General features: G+C 41.5%; 1 protein-coding gene across 6 annotated transcripts in view; it reads left to right on the top strand.

Annotated features, from left to right (window-relative positions):
- MAST4 (microtubule associated serine/threonine kinase family member 4) overlaps window positions 1-24,069 on the top strand; it is a 690,306-nt gene that overhangs the window by 192,619 nt on the left and 473,618 nt on the right. For all 6 annotated transcript variants that reach the window (XM_056112657.1, XM_056112655.1, XM_056112653.1 and 3 more), the window contains exon 2: window positions 8,076-8,229. In XM_056112657.1, coding sequence (XP_055968632.1) covers window positions 8,076-8,229 — 154 coding nt within the window. The remainder of the gene's footprint in view (window positions 1-8,075; window positions 8,230-24,069) is intronic.

Below are 24,069 nucleotides of genomic sequence, written 5' to 3'. Positions count from 1 at the left end.
CTTTGAGTAGTATAAAATAGAGGTAAGTGTGCTCAAGAGGTGCCACCCAGACTATCCTGGTAAAGCTATAGGCTTTACCAGTCAGTGGGCTAAAAATAGGACACCAAGCTGAACTACAGTTTCAGTAGCTACCAATAGCATTGTAGTTACCAAGTGCTTCTGTGTGCCAAGTACTGTGCACTATGTGTCACGCCCTTTTCATCCATTGTTTCTCTTGGAATCCTCACCTGCTCTGAGGCTTTTACTTCAGAGAGAATTTGAATGTCGTGCCAGAGGCATGGCACAGGGGTCCTGTTCCTGATGACTTAGAGTCAGACACCTCAGCCCTGTGCAGCTCTGTGTGCAGAAAGCCCAGAGCAGGTTCTGGCCCAGTTCCCGGAGTTTGCACTCTAGAACACAGACTGTAATAGCATGGAAGTTGTTCAAACTGAGTTCTCCTGTTAGCCCCCAGGAAAAAAGGAGACCCCGGAAAATAAGTTTAATTTCCTTGCTACAGTTCAATGATGAAATACGCACGAGCAGAGGTGTTTGCAAATGGGATGAGTTCCCTTTAGGAGTGCTATGAGTCCCCAAACTAAATTTACTGCACACTTTTACTTTGGAGACTTTGTTGTTACTGTGTCTGGCATATCAAATACTCTCGGTAGCTTGCCGGGCTCTCCGAGAGGGGCGGAGGAATCGAACTCGGGTCGGCCATGTTGGCTGCGTGCAAGGCAGACGCCCTACCCGCTGTGCTATCGCTCCAGCCCTTTGTTCTCTGCAGTGTTCAGTACTATAATAGAACATGTCTCTAATCTTCACATTATTATTATCACATTATTATTATGACTGACATTCTATGAAGGCGAAATAGTCCTAGAAATAGTTTAAAAAAACTTAATTATGACATTAAATGTTGGTAGGTTTTTTTAGTTATTGTTATCCTTTGTTTTTATTTTTGGGCCACACCTGGTGAGGCTTGGAGGGTACTCCTCCAAGACCTAGCAGTAAGAGGATCAAACCAAGGATCCTTGCTCAGAAGACCTAGCAGTAAGAGGATCAAACCTGGGATCCTTGCGTGCAAAACATATGCTCCTGCCCTTTGAGCTATCTTCCAAGTCCTAACTGTTAGTGGTATCTTTTTTAGGTAAAAAAAATATTAAAAGGAGAGAATAAAAGGTAACATGTTCATGAGACAATATGGGCTTCTCCAGCAACAGAGAGATCCCCTTGATGTTAAAAAAAGGAATTACACACCCCCCGTTGGCTTGGACCAGCGCCCGACTGGATGGAATGCCATGTTGGTGTTTTTATGAATACAGGAGTATCTGTCTCAATTATTGAATTCTATCCTATCAGATTTTAAAGTGCTCTTGGTAGGCTTTGGTTCAAAAGTAAATAAAACCTAATTTTGAATCAAAATCATTTCAGATTACCAACTGATTCTTTTATGGAGGAGATAGAACACTTCATTACAGTAACGACCATTGTCCCCCCAGCTTTATAGAGCTTTATGTTTTCATATCTCTGTCTTCATAGGATATTCACCTTCAGGAAACAAAAACTGAACATGGTCTTTATAATCCTAAGTGACTAGTGAGTCTTTCTCTCACCCTCCCCCCCACACACCTCTTTTTAAAGCATAAAAAATGACCCCGGTGAGCTGCCATTATGTATGCAGATGGCATTGGTGATCCCTTAGAACTAATGAACTTTGGCCTTAGGGCACATGCATTCTGAATGGGTTTTTAAAATGCATGTGGCACATCTTGGGAATGCATCAGAAATTAGAGAGCAGGAGAATGATGGTAGGAGAAAGCTTGACTTGATAGACAAACGTGAATATGCTACTTCAGATACAGTTAAAGCTTGAACAGTTATTTAGGAATCGCCTTCAGAGGTAGCAGTATTCAAAATTTAGCATAAATTTTGAGCGCAGGGGAAACTCTTTGAAAAAAATCAGTATGCATTATAACCTGTGGTTCTGTTTTTAAACATGAAGTGTTCAATTTTTGTCAAAATGCTAGAGATTTGCTTTAACATTTTGACATTGAATGACATTTGATGTAGTTTTATTGTTTCTTCCAATAATAAAAGTATTCCAGTGCTTATGTTCTTTGTTTTGCTATTACATTTTTAACAAACTACCAGAGGTTTATGATTCATTTGTTCTTGGAGCAAATATTTACAGGGCGCCTTTTATGTAGAGCAGTGGAGAAGAAGAAAACAAACTAGTTCCTAATATTGTACCTCTTAAATGCTAATGGTAAAACGATAGTCACCAGATATGAAGTCAAACATGTCTCATGAAGAGAAATGCTATCAAAAAAGAGAATAGAATAGGAAATGGATGGAGGCAGAGATGCCCCCTGAATGAGCAACATTTAAATAGAGATCCGGGGCAGGGTAACCAATATGGGAATTTTCCATGGGATAGAGAAAATGATCAGTATAAAGGTCATGAGGAAAAGGAAATGCTTGGGGTAGCAGAGGTCCAGCAGTGGACCAAGGTGGGTTGAATGGAATGGCATGGAATGGCAGTAGTGGGGATCAGAAAGGGTGGGGAATAAGGCATTGTCAAGACTTTGGGTTTTGGGCCTGGAGCAATAGCACAGCAGGTAGCGCTTTTGCCTTGCACGCGGCTGACCCGGATTTGATTTTCAGCATCCCCGAGCACCACCAGGAGTAATTCCTGAGTGCAGAGCCAGGAGTAACCCCTGTGCATTGCTGGGTGTGACCCAAAAAGAAAATAAAAAGAGTTTGGATTTTCTTTGGAGAACAGGAACTATAGAGGATTGCACAGTCATTTGGGAGAAACTGATTTATTATTTCACAAGGCTCAGGGCTCCTGGTCTGAGCTGAGGGTGGGAGCAGTGAGCTCTGTTTGAAGACAGTTGCCAGAATGACCCAAATGGAAGGAGCAGGTGTTTAGCAAAAGAAACTGTGACATGACTGGATGCTGTATTTACTTGGAGGCTCATTTAAAGAATTTCTGATGGGACATGGAGTAACAATGAGAATAACGAAGGTTTCCCAGATTAGTAGCTCAAAAAAAAAAAAAAGGAGTTGCCATTTACAAAAAACAAAACATCCCCTTCATATTTGTAATCATTGTTGGTATTTAGAAGTTAGAGAATCATATGCTTGGTGTGTATTTGGAGATGTGATTGGAGAAGATTGTCAGTTTTGTGGCAATGTCCATCCAAAGCTAGAAATGTGTCTTTTCACAAAGAGCTGGATGATACTACTTGAGGATAGAATGTAGAAGAAATCCATCATCCACATTTGGAGAAGTTAGTACTGATAGTGGAGAAACTTAACAAGATAAGCTTAGACTTTGTAAGTGATTTTGCTTTTACTTTAACAACTAGTGTAGATGATAAACATAAAACTATGTATATAGAATTCTGGTGGTTAGTATTTCTCTAATACTGATAATTTTGGCTATCTCTCTCTAATTAACATCTGACTTTTTGTAGCTGTACATTTTGTACTTGCTTGTTTTCTGTGATGAACTACCTCGAAGCACAGTGGTTTATCGCATATGAAGTAGTGTGTTAGGTCTTTATCTGACTTGTAAATACAATTTTCAAATTGTTTTGTAGCGCTTGGAATGACCTAAATTTAAGAAACCAACAGAAGTTTTTAGTGAATCTCATTCCACACTAATCAATATTTGTTATTGGTGAGTGTAATAGGGATGTATTTCTAGAGAATGGTCTCCTTCCACAGTACTTTGCGATGAGCTGTGTACTAGGTGTATTGTGATGGAGCCTGGCCCGACTCTAGGATTCTCTCTCTTTAGGACATCAGAAGTGTGCACAGCCAAGGGAGACAGGCCCAGGCACACATGGCCATGAACCACTGAAAGTTTAAAGGCCATCTCCATCTTCTGTTGAGTTCCGTGTAGTATAAAGACTTTGGGAGTTTGCATAACTTGAGAAATATTAAACAAACATTATTTAAAGGGCAGTGTCCAAATTGATAGGTCTGATGTCTAACATAAGCTCTAAGAGGTGATGAAATGTTTTTCAAGAGTTTGTGAGTGTTCGAATGAGGACAAGTAATGGAAAATAGATGGGGGGCTGCGATGGGCCATTCTTAGAAGCTGTGACTAATTATAGAAAGAGAAGTAGAGCCACTGACAACTCAGCAAATTTGGGGAAATGATCACTTAGAGAGAGCCCTGCCGGAGGGGCCGTTTGACATGAGGAAGGCAGGGATGTTGCGCTGTGATCACGGGTGTTTCTGCTTACACGATGCTTAAAAACATTTGCAGCCCTCATGCCCACTGTCTCAGTTCTCCCAGATTTAAAATAATGTTCTTTCTTGAGGTGGTGATTCTGATTTAAAAAAAAAATTAGCTTTTGGAGGAGAGATAACAAAAGGGAGTGCCCTGCCACAGAGGTAGGGTGGGATGGGGGTGGGGGGTGGGAGGTGGGAGGGATACTGGGATCAGTGGTGGTGGAGAATGGGATGAGTATTCAATCATTGCATAACTGAAACCCGAGCACAAAATTTTGTAAGTCTACAACTGTACCTCATGGTGTTTCACTGATCACTATCACGGTCACGACCATCCTGTTGTCATCGATTGCCTCAAGCAGGCCTCAGTAACGTCTCCTTCGTCCTAGCCCTGAGATTTTTTAAAAAGTGCCATATTCAAGACTCTTTCAGGGTTAGGAGAATGAGACCCATCATTGTTACTGGTTTTTGGCATATTGGGGACGCCACGGGGAGTGTGCCAGACTCTGCCGTGTGGGCAGGTTACATTCAGTAGCCTGCCAGGTTGTCCAGAGTAGGTGTTTCACTAATAAAAATTTAAAGGAAAAAAAATTAGCTTTTGGGCTTATGGCTTGTGGTTTGCTGTGTGATAAAATAGATCTTCTTTTTCTTCCTGAACTTTCTCCTTGAGATCGTCCCAGTCCACCTTACTCTTACTCTCTCCTACATATCTTTTATGGCTTTGTTGGAAATATGTAAGGGATCACATGGCTTCTCTTTGGAATGATCTTCCTTCCTCTGCTTATTTTTCCACCCTCTGTTAATTTGTGATACAACAATCTTCCCTGGAGTCATTAATTGTAATTCTGAAAATGGAAAAGTTTTACTCAGGTGAAAAATAGGTAGCAGAAGTTGATGAACCTTCACAGTAAATATTTGTGTTTTTCTGCAGCTGCCACTAGTAATTAAGAGAAAATAGCTAAGTGGAATGGACCCTGCCTCGCTTGATTGCGCGAAGGGGCTTTGGCAGGCTTACAGGCGGCCTCGTCGCCGAGCCTCGGGTACGACTGTGCGGAACACACTGCCACCTGGTGGCTGCACGTTCCCTTCCGTCCACACAAATCGTCAGACTTGGGATAACATATCTATCATCTTACTTTGTATTTTTATGGGTATTTATATATTTTTACTTTGATCACAAAAGAGTTAAAACTATATCGACTCTAGGGTGGGAGAATTTAAGGGGAAGGGTCTGATCTAAGGAGAGGCTTGTTGAAGAATCGGAGTGACGGGCCCTCTTTGCAGTGAACTGTGATTGAAGAAGAGGAGGGCCAAAACAAGGAGGCAAAAGATTAACCCTTCACTGTTGTCGAAGAGAATACAGACGTCATTGTGCATTTCTTACAGCTCCTTGCTGCCAGTTTTCTTTTGGAATCTCTCAAGATTAAAATATGGGTGTTAGAAAAAAATTTTAAAAAAGGGGTAAGGATAGAGTGGAACCCAGAAGGAGGCTCAAATCACCTCTGTATTGTGTAATGCTCTGATGACATGGGAACCACTGACTGTTGCCAGCATTTTCTAGTAGCTAGTGTCCTGCCATGCTGGCTTCCCCTGCCACAGTGCATTTCCTATCAAGTTTAAGGACTAATGTTTAAGCCAGGACAACTCTTCCTTCGGAGACCCTCCTACCTGACACCACAGGCAGCAGCTGCAGTCACTGCTTCCTAGCACATGGGCCCCATCCCTGGGGTGTTTTAAAGGACCATTGTTTTGCAAAGCAGACTGTGGACTGTCTTTTCCTTGCCCATCTGACTAGAAGCTAAAGGGGATGGACTGTGAGGATTTTGAGGACTCTCAGGAAATACAAAGTGGTGATGCAATGGAGTCCAAAAAGAACAGTAAATTAGAGACCATCCTTACTGACCAGTGCCGGAAGTCCAGGTGTTTCTTAATGAATACAGTTCACCTAGGGGAGAGTCCGTGTCTTGCAATTGCAGGATCTGACTTTTTCCAGTGTCAGGATTTTGAATATGCAGCAGTGCGTAGATAGACAAATGAATAACTTTGTGTCTGATTTCATCTTACTTTATCTACAGCTGTTGACAGTTTTTACATATGTCGTTGTTGGTGGTGGTGGGGTGGGAGGGGTGACACCAGCAGTGGTCAGGGGACCATGCAGTACCTGAAGCCCCTGCATGTAAAACGTGCCCTCTAGCCCATCGAACCATTTCTCTGGCCCTATCCACAATAGTATAAAAAACTGGAATTGATATAACTTGAGCATTTTCTTCTCACCCATGAAAATACAACCAAACAAATCTCCAAAAGGCGCTTCTAAATATGCCTGATTAGAAGTCACAGAACACAGCTGTTCTCTGCTTTTATTTTTGATTATAGGGCTGGAGCTATAGCACAATGGGTAGAGCGTTTGTCTTGCACACTGCTGACCTGGGTTTGATTCCTCTGTCCCTCTCGGAGAGCTCGGCAAGCTACTGAGAGTATCCCGCCCGCACAGCAGAGCCTGGCAAGCTACCATGGTGTATTTGATATGCCAAAAACACCCAAAAGGAGAGAGAGAATAAAAGGGAATGTCCTGCCACAGAGGCAGGGTGGGATGGGGGGGATGGGGGGAGGGATATTATCCATGGAGGTGGAAAATGGGCACTGGTGGAGGGATGGGTATTTGATCATTGTATAACCGAAACCCAAGCACAAAAATTTGTAAATCTACAACTGTGCCTCATGGTGTTTCACTAATAAAAATTTTAAAAAAACAGTAACAACGAGTCTCAAAATGGAGACTTTACTGGTGCCCACTCATGCATTTCGGTGAACAATGGGAGGACAGTGCTAATTAAGATAATTTTGGTTTCAATGCCGTACCGGTGCTCCTCAGGAGTCTGTGCTCGGGAATGACTCCTGGTGGTGCTCTGGGGACCATGTGCATTTCTGGGGCCCAAAAGGAGTCAACTGCATGCAAGGCAAGCTCCTTAACAACTCTGCTATTGCTCTAGCCCTGTTCTTGGCTTTTCTGATTTCTGCAATTTAGGCCCTTTATTTTGTGGTAGTTGGAACTTCTTTGAATATCTTTTGTAGTTTTTGGTTGTTAATTATTTTCTGAGCCATACGTATAATATCTGAATATATTTGTCCTTAGTTTGCTTCTGGACATATATGCATATCTACTTGAAAGTTAACATTTTAGAAGATCTGGCCTCTTCAGGCATGAAAGATTTCCTTCTAAAAGCAGGGCAGATCTTGAAATAAGTGTTGTGACACCAGGGATTCTTTTGTACAAAGCTGTCTCTTGAAATGACTTTGGTTTGTCTGATGCTTCTGACAGGTTTTCCTTTAAAAAGCTATAAAGTGATAGAAGGACATATTGATTTCTTTTAAGGACTGTGGTGCTGAGACATTTCCCTCCCCTATGTGTATTTGTGAACACCAGAAGTCTACGAGTTTTCTTTTGCTAATAACTAAAGAAAAGATCTAAATTTCTACAGCGCAGTATTCAATTTACAGAGTAATCGTGGCCCACATAATGAGTCAGGCCGTGCACACGGTTACCCTATGCATCTTCATTGAACATATCATGCCACAATACTTGATTGGAGTCAGATCATTTATTTTCTGTTGAATTAAAAAAAAAACCTGACACAGCCTGCTGGAGTAGGTTTCATGACCCAGCCATGTGAGCCATGGTTGTTTGGAAAGTTTTGAGATTTTGCAGACAGAAGACTCACTGAGAAATCCCAGATTCTCCTACACATTCAAATAGGCAAAATCTAGCAAAGAAGGGAAGAAACTGTGGCTTTGATTCCGATTGTGTTGAGTGTTCCCAGTATGTGATGCCGCTGTCTTTTTCTCTGCAGCTGGACCACATATTGTCCCCACCACCCATGCCGTGTCGAAAATGCAGCAACCCAGATGTGGCCTCGAGCCCTGGGAAGTCACTCAAGTTTAAAAGACAGCTGAGTGAGGATGGACGCCAGCTTCGGCGGGGGAGCCTGGGAGGAGCACTGACCGGTAAGTCTCAGTGGCTCTGTGGAGAAGGGACTGGGTTCCCTAGTAGGGGTCTGAAACAGTTTGGGACAGTCAGCCTGCTCCAGAATAAGCCTGCCTCTCTGTACACCATCTAGAGAAATCCAGTCTAATCTAGAAAGCAATAAAGATTAGGGTTTGGTAGTAAACTTGACTGAAATTTAATTTGATTACAGTAAGATGCCACGTGCAAGGCAAATACCCGCCAACAGATGAGGTTCAATTCCTCCACCCCTCTTGGAGAGGCGGGCAAGCTACCAAGAGTATCTCGCCTGCACGGCAAAGCCGGGCAAGCTACCCATGCATGACGTATTCGATATGCCAAACACAGTAACAACAGATCTCACAATGGAGATGTTACTGGGCCCGCTCAAGCAAATCGATGGACAACGGGAGGACAGTGCTACAATTAGATGCACCCATTGTAAAAGTGTGTGTGTGGATAGGTTTTTGGCAAATGTACACGATAGTGTTAACTAGCTCTACAATCAAGAGAGAAAATGTCCCCAATACCCCTTTGTCCCTATTCCTGTGTCACTGTCCCCACCCTGAATTTTTTTTTTAAAGTTTTATTAGTGAGACACCATGAGGTACAGTTGCAGACTTACAGATTTTCGTGCTTGGGTTTCAGTTATACAATGATCGAATACCCATCCCTCCACCAGTGCCCATTCTCCACCACCACGGGTCCCAGCATCCCTCCCACTCCCCATCCCCCCATCCAACCCTGCCTCTGTGGCAGGGCATTCCCTTTTGTTCTCTCTTTCCTTTTGACCCACCCTGAATTTTTAACCCCAAGAAATAGAGTTGCATTTATCATTCCTATACTGTAGATTTATCTTTAATTGAGTATCATTGGAACCCATATGATAGCATTTTTTGTGGTTTCTTGGGCTCATTTTAATATTTTAAGATTGATCCTTCCTTTTTGTGTATACCAATAGTATATGATGGACTTTATGAAGAAATGGTTCAACTGTTTCCCAAAATAGTGTTTTCATTTTGTATTCCCATCAGCAACAGACGAGGAATATAGTTACTCCTCTTCCTTGCCTAAAATATTTCCAGTGTTTTTAGTTCTAGTTGTTTCAGTGGGAAGATCGTTATATTTCATTGTGGTTTTAATTTGTGTTTTATTAATGATTCAATGATGTCTGACATCTTTCCATGTGCTTTTGGGATGTCCACATGCCTTTTGTGAAGATACCACCTCTTCTATCCATTTTTTTCTTTCACATGTTTTTTAATCACATTAAAGTTAATTTTAAAAATCAGATTAAGAAAATCCCACAGATCACTTTCATTGAGTTGAAAAGTAGCCAAATTAAATTGAACTCTGTTTTCAAAAGAACAAGATATGATTAATTTTATTAAACTTGACTTAAATCACCAAATTTTAGTTTTATGTTTTAGTCTATGATTTGACCCTTAAATATAATTTTTAAAGAAATTTTATTTTGACTTTAGTAGAAATATTGTTATCAAGGAAGTTGAAGCAGTTATCCAGAATATCCCCAAGAACAAAAGTCTGAGCCATGGCAGATCACAGGGAGTTTTTCCAAACCTTTAAGGAGGACCTTCTACTGACTCTTCTCAAGTTCTTACTGAAAGAGACGAAGTAGGAATCGTCATAACTTTTGTGAAGTTCTGCCTCTTCTACCCATTTTTTTCTTTCTGTGAGACCAACATTTCTTTGAAACCAAAATGACTAGGATATTGCTAAAAAACAAAATTTTAGAGCAGTATCTCTATTGAACATAACTTTAGAGTTCTTCAATAAAATCCTAGTGGATTGAGCACATTACATTCATTTTTCATTTTTCATTTCATCATCCTGTTATTCGTCGATTGCCTCGAGCAGGCCCCAGTAACGTCTCTTTCATCCTAGCCCTGAGATTATATTCAAGGCTCTTTAGGAGAATGAGACCCATCATTGTTACTGGTATTTGGCATATTTGGTACGCCACGGGGAGTTTGCCAGACTCTGCCCTGTGGGCAGGCTACATTCACATTACATCACATTACATTCACATTACATTCAGTGAATCATATACATGATCAAGTGGGTTTTATCCTAGAGATGTAAGGATGGAAGCAGTATGAAGTCTCTGCTCCACCTTCTAATTCCTTAATACTGAAATTCCATGGGAGCACAGCATGGGAAAGTAACATAGAAGCCAACTAAACCCAACAAACAAAAAGAAAATACAGAAGACTCAACTAACAATATACAGCTTATTAATTTTTAGAGAAGAACTTAACCACATCCTGTGATGAGATAAGACAATTCTCATATTAAAAAAAACTGATTTTTTAAAAACGTGTTGATTTTTAGTATTGGAGCTTTGTTGTCTAACAGTTGTAACTTCTGTCTGCATTAAAAAATGGAATAATTAATTAAAAATCACTTTAGATAAACGACTAAAATAAATAAAATACATCTAGGAAAACATAGGCAGAACTCTCCTTGATCTTGACATCAGAAGAGTCTTCAATAATACCAACCTTATGGCAAAGAAAACTAACGCAGAAGTAAATAAATGGGACTACATCCGGCAAAAATACTTGACACTGCAAAAGAAATGAGACCTAAGACAAAAAGATACTCCACTAACTCAGAGAATGTATTTGTAAAATCACACATCTCATGGCTAATATCCAAGGTATATAAAGAACTCTCAGAGCTCAACAAAAAACAGGGAAAGGAGATGAATAGAGAATTCCTCAATGATGACATACAGATGACCAGTGGGGATGTGAAAACTGTTCAGTATAACTGATTATCAGGGAAATTTAAATAAAACAACAATGAGGTATATCTTCATATCAGTGAGAGTTATCTATATCAAAAGTCTGCAAGTAGTAAGTGCTGTTGGGGATGTGGTGAAAAGGATGTCTTAGTCACTGCTATTTGGACTATGTCCTAATTCTTGCCTCTTTGAAAAACAGTTTGGAGACTTTTCAAAAAAATTTGAAATGACATTTGCATGTAACTCCGTAACTCTGCAATATCTCAAGATATTCAAGGGCATCTACCCCAGGAACACAAAAAATTTAACCCAAGGGATATATATATATGTATATATATATATTTTTACATATATATATCTTTATATATATGTACATCTATGTTCATCACTGCATTATTAACAATAGACAAGATCTGAAAACAACCCAAGCATCCAGCAACAGATGAATAAATAAAAAAATTATATACCTACACAATGAAATATTACTCATCCATTAAAAGATGAAGTCTTACAGTTTGCTGCAACTTGATGGAATTAGAGGAAATAACGCTATGAGGGATTGGAGCGATAGCACAGCAGGTAGAGTGTTTGCCTTGCATGCAGCAGACCTGGCCGACCCAGATTCTATTCTTCCACCCCCTCAAAGAGCCCAGCAAGCTACCAAGAGTATCTCGCCCACACAGCAAAGCCTGGCAAGCTACCCATGACATATTCGATATGCCAAAAACAGTAACAAGTGTCACAATGGAGACGTTTCTGGGCCCGCGTGAGCAAATCGAGCAAATGCTAAAAGAGGTGAATCAGAAAGAAAAAGACAAACGCTAGATGATCTCAACTCATGTGGAGCATAGAGAAGCAAAGCAAGGGATCCCCAGTGGAATCTGCCTTGAGTCACAGTAAATGTTGTGATGTGAGGATGCTGAAGGGAGTGGGGAAGGGGCTCTTGGGATAATAGTGAAGGGATCCAGGCACTCTGGTTTAGCAGCACTGCCAGTATATCACAGTAATAATGTTGTGAAAAAGAACAAAAATTAAAGATTAAAAAAAATCTGAGACAAAGCCTTCTCGTTCCACCTGTGGTCCCCAGGACCTAAGATTGAAATCTTGGAATCACAATAGACTTTTCAAATCCTCTCTTTCTCTTAATTTTTTGGTCGCACTATTAATAACTATTCTCTGCTACAGATTGTAATGATAATAATAACTAATAAAAGAAAAAAGAAATTTTGTTTCTAAAACACTGAAGCAAAGTTTTCTGTGTATATGTCTCTTTTGCCTATTACTAAATGATCTAGAAAATTGTTTTATCATACTTGTTGAAAGAACTTTGGATTTTTACTTGTGAGAGATGAACTGTCTAGAATAGGAATGCTTTTCACATAAACAACAAATCTACTTTGTTTAAACATTTATTTACCAATAGAAGGGAAACTTCTGTGATTCTTGTTAAAGTATGAAAGTTTGAAACAATACAAGAATATAGCTGTTGATGCAAATAACTAATATGAAGGATGACATTTGACCTTTCTCTTAAAAAAATAGCTGGACTTGGGCCAGAGAGGTAGTAGAGTGGATAAGGTGCTTGCCTGGCATGCAGCTGACGTGGGTTTGATTCCCAGCACCACATGTGGTCTTTTTGCTCAGAGCCCAGAGTAAACCCTGAGCACAACTGGTATGGCCAAGAAACTAAAATAATAGCAATAGTAGTAATAAGAAGAAGAATCTGGAACTGATTATTTAGCAACCCTACTTACAAAATTTGGACTGGAGCTGTAGCACAGTGGGTAGGGCCTTCGCCTTGCATGCAACTGACCCCGGTTCAAGTCCCTCTCAGAGAGCCCAGCAGGCTACTGAGAGTATCCCACCCGCATGGCAGAGCCTGGCAAGCTCCCTGTGACATATGCCAAAACCAGTAACAACAAGTCTCACAATGGAGACGTTACTGGTGCCCGCTTGAGCAAATCTATGAACAACGGGAGTACAGTGCTACAGTGCTACTTACAAAATTTATGTTGATATATAGTTATTGAGATAATTAAATCTTTAGTCAGACAAATTTCAAAATATTTAGTAGAACTTAGTAGACTGTAAAATCTCCAGAACTACATTTTGAGAAAAAGATAGATTGGAATATGATGAAATTGTTCTTATTTTTTTCAATTTTTGCAATTCCAGGGGTCAAACCCATAGTATCACAAATGCAAGGCAAGAATTCTACTAATGATATACATCCTGACCTAAAAAAATATTCATAGTAGTCCCTTAGATAACTTAGCTGAGGATTTAATGAAATAATACCTGCAAAGTATCTATCCTAGTAATCTGTAGCTAATAGTGCTACATGTATAACTTGAATTTAATATATTTTTAATCAATGGACAGTTTGTACTTATAAATGCATAGTTTGAAATTCTTTTTGGCTGATTATTTCTTTCTGTGTCAGGCACCATGCTAATATCATATATTGAAGAAGGAAGAAAGCATCATCTCTGATTTTTAAGAGACTTCATTTCTACTCCTTTTAGGCAATTATAGTCACATATGATACTGTCTTAGGATGTCTACACTTTAGGATGTATTTTTGTATATATTATATGCCTCTCGGAGAGCCTGGCAAGCTACTGAGAGTGTCCTGCTCATACTAGCAGAGCGTGGCAAGATTCCTGTGGCATATTCGATATGCCAAATACAGTAATGACAACAGGTCTCATTCTCCTGACCCTGAAAGAGCCGCCAATCATTGGGAAAATATGAGTAAGAAGAGGCTCTAACATCTCAGGACTGGGAAGAATAGAGTCGTTACTGGCACCTGCTTGTGTAATTTGACGATCAACGGGATGACAGTAATACGTGATGTATGTATATATGTGCATACATGTGCATGCACACAAGATGCCTGTTTTTAACATTCACGCGAATGGCTTTGCCCTTAGAAGTCTGTTTGTAATGTTTTATAACCTAGAGATTAACCACGTGCTGTTGTTTCACTTTGTTTTAATCCAATTATCATTTCTCTTTGGGAGTATTCTATTGCTATTTTTTTTTATAAATGGAGACTTGTAAGTTTTGTGTGTAGTTTGAAAATGTTGCCACATGGTTATCCTTGATATATTCCATGAAGTCTTAGCACTTTGAGAGAAAGAGCTTATCTTTTAATCTTTCTTTTTCAAATTATAATCACAGCTAACCTGAAGAGCTGTTTTTTTAATGTGGTAAGGCACTGTTTTAAGGAAATTATATTTGTCGAATTCTTTAAGCTTTGTGATATCTCTACATATTTTAAAGGAGGCACTCTTAAGAGATGAAAACCTAAGAAGCAGATAATTTGAATAAATGACATGGATATGCTTTTGAAGAACACAGTCATGATTTGAACCCAGGCATTGTTGCTCCAGAGTCTGTGGTTTTAGCCACTCTACTATTCCTAACAATGAAAGTATCTAGTAGGCTCCCAATAAATTTCAGCAGGCTTAATTGGAATGAATCCTAGGTAGGAAATATCTTTACTCAGTCAAAATCTGAGACTGCATCCATCTCTCAGACTCCTGATTCTTAAATTGCAAATGCAAATGAAAACTGCGCAGTTTGTCTGTATCTAAAAACATAAAAATATAAGCATTTTTTAATTCTGTCATTTTTTCCCCTAAGATCACATCATCAGTAAATAGAGGTAAATTATGAACACTAGGGATTCATTTAGTTATAGTGAGAACAGTTCTATTTATAATGATCAAAACTGTATATCATCTAAATAACTGGGAAAAGAATGTTGACCCAGCATACTTCAGCAAACATAAAATGGAAACCAACTGTAGACATTGGCATGTTGTAAAAGAACGTGCTTAAATAGTGAAGTTCAGTGTATTTGCATGTGAAATCCATTGTTAAATAGTCCTATAATGTCTCTTGCATCATAGGACTTACCATAGCACTGTAGCACTGTCCTCCCATTGTTCATCAATTTGCTCAAGCAGCACGGGGAGCTTGCCAGGCTCTGCCATACGGACAGGGTACTCTTGGTAACTTGCCAGGCTCTCCTAGAGGGACAGAGGAATCGAACCTGGGTTGGCTGTGTGCAAGGCAAATGCCCTACCTGCTGTGATAATTGTAATTCAATACTAATATGTTTTGTGAGGAGGAGGAAAAAGCCATTCTTGTCTGCTAAAGAGTTTTCCCAAACTGAGGCCACAGCAGACTCCTTTCATAGATAGGCATCTAAACAGTGTTGTGAGTTTATTCCCTACCCTGCAGTTCAATCCTTGGGACATTTTTTTGCCCTCCAGTGTGTCCCTTTTAATGGCATTTGGCAGTGTATCTATCAGATGGCACCCGTAAGCTGTACAACCACAAAACGTCAGTGTCAGGGAGCGGTAAGAATTTCTGACATGGCTAACCTGGCTGCAGGTCACCTGCAGTTTGGAGAATTTCAGGGACCTCTGCTGGGATTGTTTTTAGTATGCAATTCCAGCTCAGATCTGTTCCATGTGCTTATCTCCTTTCTTGGACCAGGATCTACCAAAAGCATTTAGGTTTTCTAGGTAAAAGGTTGGCACATAAGTGCTTTATTTACTTGTGTGTTGTGTTCATCCTGTCTGCTAGTATTTAAAGCAGGTCACCTGGTTAAACTTAATCTCAGGGTGGGAACCCCTTTGTATCCCCTTGACACTTGCCAAGGAGGATGGTAGGTTATGGTTTAGTATGCTGCTAGAAGGGAGTGAAGAATTGGGACTGGTAGTTTGTCTGTCATAGACTGCTGCTCTCATTTTAAGAACAACCCTTTACAATGAGATTTTACCAGTTATAAAAATGGCATGTAGGGGCTGGAGCGATAGCACAGCGGGCGGGGTGTTTGCCTTGTACGTGGCCGACCTGGGTTCGATTCTCAGCATCCCATGTGGTCCCCCAAGTACTGCCATGAGTAATTCCTGAGTGCAGAGCCAGGAGTACCCCCTGAGCATCACTGTGTGTCACCCAAAAATGAAAAGAAAAAGAATAAGTATGTATTCAATGTGGACAATGGAGGAAATTCAGAGCACTTTAAAGAAGCCAAAAGTCCATAATTCCACCAAGCATAGACCCCTATGATTGAAATTTTGACATTTATTTCCTTAACCAAAAAAGCTTTTGATCATCAAGGGTATTAGATAAAAGGAAATGGGAGACCAGTTCTGTGTTTTACAGGACTAGCATTTAGGCAGTGGAGGATCATGAGTTTACTGTCTCTGATTCCTGGCTCCTCCCCCCCCCACCCCCTGTTTTTTTTCCTATCGTGTGGTGGTGGTGATGGTGGTGGTGGTGGTGGTGTGTGTGTGTGTGTGTGTGTGTGTGTGTGTGTGTGTGTGATGGATTTTTCTCTTCATGACCCACTGCTTGCTAAATAGGCACCCAGAAGCATCATGTAAACATTGACTGAGCTTTGCGGCCCCCTGATGGGGAAGCAGAGGAGCCCAGCTGGTTTATGTAGTAGTGCTTGACAGTGCACTGCACTGCAAGGAAGCTGCAGAACAAGGGCAGAACCCAGGGATCTGAAGTGGAGACTTCTTGATATGCAGATGACGCTCTAGACCTGCAGGCCTTGGCGGGGTAGGTCTGTGGAGTCCTCACAGAATAGGAAAGGCTTCTTTGCCTTGAGAAACTGTTACTCTTTTCAAATCCTGTGTGGGATTGTTGACATGTAAAACAAAGAGGAATCTGTATGTGCTTGTGACTTGCATATAATAAGAAATCCACCCTGGAGACATTATGAATGGGAATTTCTACTCTTAAAATTATGATGTTCTCTCTCTGAAAAGTTGAGGTTTTTCTTTCTGTGTCTAGGGAAATCTGTTGGAAGTCAGTGTTTAGCAATTTTTTTTAATCATGTCACATTAAGTTTTATTTCAGGTTGTAAAGGAAAAACGTTCATGACCTTAGAACATATTTGATCCTTTGAAATTAACCTGGAGGACCTTAATTTTAGTGTTGTGTAGAGCTTAGCTGACAACCCATCCTAAAGGTGTTCTTAGCCTGGTAGACAAATCTGTATGATTATGTGGAGTTGGGGGAAGCTGGATGTGGGGATACACTAGGCAGTGCTCAGGAACTACTCTGGCTCTGTGCTCTAGGGTCACTCTTAGTTTCGCTTAAGGAACCATATGAGGTGCCAGGGGTGCAACTGGAGTTGGATGCCTGCTAGGCAAGTGTCTTACTCCCTGAACTCTCTCTCCAGTCCCAAGTCAGTATGAATTCTTATCAAAGCACATATATATATAAACTTGTCAAAACACATATATCTATTTATATATAAACTTTTAAATATATTTATATATAAATTCTTATCAAAGCATATTTATATTTATATATAAATTCTTATCAAACCATATATACATATATAAATATATAATGTTTGGTGTTATTACATTAAACATTATACATTAATGTAATAACACCAAACATCAGCCAAGCGGCACAAATACTGGCCGACTTTGACCGTGAGTGTGGAAAGGTAGGACTACAGCTGAATCTTATGAAGATAATGTTTATGAGAAACAGCCTCGTTCCTGACGCCCCATTCGCTCTCAACGGAACGACCATCTCCGAATGCAACAGCTATGTGTACCTAGGTCGAGAGGTCAACATGACAAATGACCTGGCACCCGAGCTGCGCAGGAGGAAGAGACTGGCTTGGAACGCCTTCAAGAACGTTGAAGAAATAGCTAAGAGGACGAAGAACCTCGGGCTCCGGGCACATCTCTTTGATTCCACTGTTCTTCCTGCATTAACATATGCCTCAGAGACCTGGGCCCTACGCAAACAGGGTGAGAACGCTATTCAGGTCTCCCAAAGAAGAATAGAAAGAGCTATGCTTGGAATATCACATTTCACTCAAATGAGAGAAAGAATCTGGAGTTCTGACATCCGTTGACGATCAAGAATCAGGGACGCTGTCTCATTTGCCAAGGTGTCGAAAATCAGATGGGCTGGTGACGTAATGAGATTTAAAGACGACCACTGGACTAGAGCTGTTACCGACTGGACTCCACGGGATGTCAAAAGACCGCGTGGCTGCCCACCTACCAGATGGTCAGACTTCTTCGTCAAGATCATGAACAATCGGTTTGAGGCCCTTCATGTTCCCGGAGTGAACAGATGCCATTGGGCTACACTAGCACGCGACAGGGACAAATGGAGACGTTACTGGCGCCCGCTCGAGCAAATCGACGACTAACGGGAAGTTAAGTGATTAAGTGATTAAATATATAAACTCCAGCATGTTGCAGGTAACCTTGAATCTAGTGAATAGAACCTATATGAGATTTCTTTATTTTGTAATACCTTCAAAAGAAAGTATATATAAAAGTGTGTTGAGATAATGCTTCATTCCTTAACAAGCAAAGCAAAAAAGTCAATGGCTTTAAACAGTGGTGGTTTTTTTCTTGCTCATGCAGATGATGTAGATTAACAGACAGCTCTCTTCTTCCCAGTCAGGGACTCTCCCTTCTTTATGCTGCCTTTGTCCTTTTTATGGACTCCAGGTACTGTACTTCCAGCTGGTGGAAGTGAAAAAGAAACAGGTTCTTCAAAATTCTTGCCTGCAAGAGACATATTTTCATTTCCGTTCTTTTGGCAAGATTCTGCCTTGCCTAATTCAGTTTGGATACAACCAAATGAAAAGCTGGCAATCCAGTTATGGAACCCCTTAGAAGAATGGTCCCTGCCGGGCATTTAATTGAGTCCAGCTACACAGAAGGCAGGGGCATCCTGGCATTTACCATGTCAGAGTGAAACTGGCCCACAAGGAGGAAAAGAATGAACTCAGCGTTAAAACCAACCAGCTCCTCTAGACATGGACCTGTGAGAGTGTAAGAGTTTCCCATCTCCCTTATCTTGTCCTTCTTCTCTGAGAAGCCTATACAAGGAAGACAGCACGTAGGCAGACCTCTTTATCAAAAACCCGCCTTTAGATTTACAGAGCAGATACATTGGGAGAGTGTTGGAGAACCAGGCCACCGTAAAATTTATCAGCCACCCTGGCGCCCACCAGTCTGCAACTTGCCGTGTCTAAAAATACCCTTCCCAGTTCCTTTCCTACAAAAGCTGCTGCGTGAGACAGTGAAGTCCTAGATGGGTCTCTAGGACATGAGTCCTCCATATTTTTGCCCCACAGGCTTGTTTCTAAAAGTGCCTTCTCGACCTGTCTCCTTGTTTCCTGACTGGGGTGACCCCATCCAGTATCAGTGAAACAGACCTTCAGTTATAGGGAAGACTCAGACATCAGTTTGAATGAAGAAACAGGGTTGTAGTTTTTAGAATGTTTGAAATGACTGTGAGAGATGTTAAACTGAATGTCAGGTAGGGGTATGTAAAAACCAGAGAAGTGGAGATAGTAGGGTTTCTTTTGTTATTTTGGTTTTCAGACTATACCTTAATGTACTCAGGGCTTACTACTGGCTTTGTGTTCAGGGATCAAGCCAGACAGTGCTCAAGAGACTATATATGGTGCGAGGGATCCAGTCTGGATGCAAGGCAAGCACTGTACCTCCTGAACAATTGTTTGTTTAGAAGCATGGGACTGGTTCCATGTGGGACAGTAAGATGAAGGTGAGAATTTATCATTAGGTTCTACAATATAGTCACTGGTAACCTCCAGGAGAGGAGTAAGAGGAGTGCCGTGTGGAAGTTAGGTGGATCGAGTGAAAAGCAAAAGACGAAGGTGAAGAATTTGAGTAGCTGCTAAGTTAAAGTAGCTGCTGTGATCATACAGATATCCATTGATAGGCTAGATCAGCATTTCTCAACCTGGTACCCTGTGGGCATCCCAGAGGTGAAAATCACGTAGTTATGTTACAACACTAGGAGGCCAACTGGCAGGACAGGGACAGGGACATAGGAAGGAAATACGGTCAGAAGGGGGGGTCACATGGGGTCATGAGAAACACAGGTATAGATAACTCTTCTGAGAAGTGAAAGGGGCAAAGAAATTGGGTGTAAGCCTGAAGGGTATGGTGGGGACTAGGGAGCCATATGAGTTGGGAACTTTTTTGGCAGGTGTCAGATGTTGAGGACAGCTGGTAAGAGACTGATGCAAGTCAAAGAAGAGAAGTACTTTCAAGCGTTTAGACAAGTCCTTGAGCACTGTGGAAGATGAGCCTTTCCTGTAGGGGGTAATGCATACTCCTCTGTATCCAGGGCTCATGGGTGCCTAGGCAGGCTGTTCAGGTCATCTTTGCTATGGGATGCTGCTTCCCAAAAGAAGGGAACATGTTACTGATAACATATGGTCTTGGTGATTCTCCAAAGAATGACGCTTGCTGAAAAATATCCCAAGAGATTACATGTGGCAAAATCCTATTTATATATAATATTCTTGAAATGAAAAAGTTATAGAAGTACAGACCTGATGAGTGATTGCCAGGACTTTGAAAGGGAATTGGATATGATTCTCAGTGGATAGCAGGAGGGATTGTGTGATGATGCAGCTGTTCTGTAACTGGATATATCAGGGTCAGTATTCTGGTTGTGATAGTGTTCTATTGTCTTATAAGATATTGCCATCAAGGCAAACTGTGTTAAGAATACTTGGGATCTCTATTTTTTTTTAAACGGCATGTGAATCTATAGTAATCTCAAAATAAGTTTCTTTTTTTTAAGATGTCTTCTTTTAACAGGATTGCTTTTAATAAAACATAGGTAGTTTAATGGGTTTGGTGGTTTCTCTTTATGCATGATGACTCATGTAGAGGGAACTGGAATTGGGAGCTCTCAGGGAACAGAGTTAGAGTCTGAAATAGGAGAGCAGGAAGGGGAGCTAGAAAAGGAGGATTTCTTAGAAGCATTGGCAGCCCGCTTAGAGACTGAGATTATGTGCTGAGAGTGAAGCCTGGCTTGAGGAAGAGATTAAGGCACCAGGGAAATTTGTGTAGGGGTGTATCAGCTCCACAAAACTCAGCAGTGCCTGGCTGAGGATGACTCAGGGGAGATGGGGACAGGGGCTGGAGGATTGGCTCAGTAGTAGAGCCCTCACCTGGCTTGTGGGGCTTCTGGGATCGATCCTGACACCAGTAAATAAAGGAGGAAATGTCAGTAATGGGAAGGGGAGAGCGGAGTAGTACAAGAATGAGGACAGCTTGATGTGACTGGTAGATTTCACAGGAGTTAGAGCCCAAATCCAGAAGCTTGGGAGGAGGGCTGGAAGGTGGGACTCAGATACATGATGGGGCTGGGTGAGCTACTTGAGCTAAGCAGCCCCTGAAGAATGACTGGAATGCTACTATTTTGGGTCTGGCAAGGGGTGAGAACTTTTAAAGGGCAAAGATCTTTAAGACTGTTGTAAGTGGTGCTCTCAAATTGTACTCTCTATTTGTATTCTTGGCTCTTGGCCAGGGGGGTCCAGGGGAGTCCAGAGCCACAAGTAATTCACACTTAAGATTTTACTGACTTTATAAGATCCAGCTTCAATTTTTTTTTTTTTACTGTTCCTCAGTACTTATAAAAATCTCAACACTGAAGTCATGTCATTAGGAGCAGGAATTCTTTTAAGTTGATTTAGTGTTCTGTTGTAGAACTTGTCAAGCTGTGTGGAGAACATTTCTACTTATTTTCACCCAGCAATGAGAGGCAACTTCATTAGCATCTTTTTCCTGTTGAGCGTATGTGGTGTTAAGTAGCCTTTAAATCCACTGACTGCCTTCGCCGCTCCCTCGTCAGTTAATGTCTAGATACTTCGTTTGCCATCTAGGTGTCCTAATTAGGAGATGACTCTTTCAGAGTATTTTTGTGGTTGCAATTTCTCCTTGTCAGAGGAGGAAAAGCTCGGGAGACTTGGAGTTAATGGAGCACGCAGCTGTTAGCCAGTTCCTTTGGCAGATGCTGCCTCCCAGTGGCTTTCTGTCAAGAGCCTTCTGCATACCTCATCTCCCTTGCAGATGGCCCACCAATGAGTCATCGCTCCCTCTAACATGGCGATAGCCTAGTGTCCCCCCAGACACTGGTCTCCGGCTGCTTCACGACTGCCAGGTGGCCACCTTGTTCAGAACCAGGCTGCAGAGCCCTCTCTGACACTCAGATCCCTCCTCAGGCATTTGCCGCCAGTGCAGTCTTCCCAAGCAGTTGTGATGTTTGGATGGTGGGAGATATGAGGAGAGAGACTCATTGAGGAGGAACTAAATGTGTTTCTCTTAGAACCAGAGTGGATAAGAGGTGCTATTTGGCTTTTGGGTGAGCATCAGGGTGTGCCAGGAATCAGGCTAGATCACATGGCTCCATGGGAACAGTTCTGCCTCAGAGAGGGGTCAAAGGACTTCAGCATTTTTCCTGGGTGTCGACTGGACAATAAGGGTGATAGGAGACCCAGTTTCTCTCAGGTTTCTTGGTTTCTGTTTTGGGGGAGGGGTCACAGTTGCTCAGGGCTTACTCCTGGCTCTGTGCTCAGGGGTCACTCTTGGCAGGCTCGGGGGACTATATGGGTGCCGGAGAACTGAATCTGGATCAGCCACTTGCAAGGCAAGAACCTTGCTTACTGTACTATCGCTCTGGCCCCTTCTGTCAGGTTTCCTGAAGGGAATCTATGGAGCTAAAGGTAACTTGAGGTAGAGTTTCAGGATTCTTGGTGAGGAAAAGTAGTTGTCTGCTGAGACACAGCTATGCCATTGCCATCAATAACATAAGGGTACTTCTGGGCTTTTTGTTAGCTGGATATCGAGGGTACAGCAAAGCAGAACTGAAATTCATCAGAGCCCACCCAAAGAGTATGGAGCAATCCTTGAAGTTTGGGCTTGCACTGCAAGTGTGCATGTCCATTATATTTTTATAAGGCGGCTCTCTATGTTAGTCACAACAGAATAAATCAAAGATGTGAGTATTAGTATCCCCAAAGTACTACCATTTCTCTTCTCTGTTTTCTCACTATCCCCACTCTATCTCTCTCTCTTTTCCGGTCCCTTTATCCAATCTCCTTCTTTTGCTCTCTCAATCTCTCCAGTTATTTTTGTGTGTTTTATTCTATAAATAATGGACTTTAGCTATTCCTGAGAGCAAAATGAATGTATTGAATACATGTATCAAAAATTCACGTTGTTTCTTGTTCATATTCCCTTTAGACTAGAAAATTGATTTAGGAGTTTTTGTTTTTTTTTTTTTTTAAGCATTTTATCAAGGCATTGAATTTTATAAAGGAGCATAATCATATTCATTTTTTTTTCTCCCTTGGTTGTTTTGTTTTTTGTTTTAGTACTTCCCTGAAAAATCTGTTTCATTGTGATAAGATGGACTGAGGCCTGGGCACGGCTGGACACGGTTTTTCTCTCCCTTCATGCACGAATCCTTTCAGGTTCTGAAAAGCAAGTGGAGTCCAGCTAATCTTCCCTGTTCCTTGAATGTACTAGATGAAGTGATTTCATTTCCTGTGATTCTTCAGTATACTTAGGAAGCCATCAGAGTTTGAATTTATATAGTTAGAGCATGGGGCATCAACTTAAATCATTGGAAGTTGGTCTTAGCTATTAAACAAGCTCTCCCCACTTCCCTGGCTAGCACTCCCTGAGTTAGTGGCAGAAAGCTGACAAGGTTGGGCCTGCAGGTTGGGTTGCTGTCCTCTCCGCCCCCCATCCCCCACACAGTAACCCAGGCATATGCTTGCACGTGGGCTGCCTATTGTTCTCAGTGATCTTTCTCACCACACACAGAGTGCAGTGTGGCTGCTCAGAGTTGCATGGAGGTGCTAGCAGATTGTGCTGGAAACTGTCTTTAGCCCTAAGGAATTCTCGGGACAGCACACACAGAGTGGCTGGGTGGGCGGCAGGGGTGAGTGGGATTGAAGGACACCCAGCAAGTGACCTGGGCAGGTGGAGCTTGTTTCCTGCCAAATCCAGGCATGCCACTATTTCAGGGGGCAATGGGAGGGACAGGAAAGGGTCACTTAGGTCAGAATCTAAGTTAGCTTCTAAGTTAGCGCTCCATTCTGCCTATCATTTTCCTCCGGGCTGTACTTTAGGTCTCTTCCAGCTTCAGTAAAGAACTTTTGCTACTACAACAGAAAGAGACAAGAAGTCTGAAGAGAGAATGGTTTTCCGTAATTTCCCATCATTTTTAAAAACAT

The sequence above is a fragment of the Sorex fumeus genome, unplaced genomic scaffold, assembly GCF_029834395.1.
Source record: "Sorex fumeus unplaced genomic scaffold, SorFum_2.1 ptg000018l, whole genome shotgun sequence".
Classification (NCBI taxonomy): Eukaryota; Metazoa; Chordata; class Mammalia; order Eulipotyphla; family Soricidae; genus Sorex; species Sorex fumeus.
This window is presented reverse-complemented; position numbering and strand designations above follow the sequence as displayed.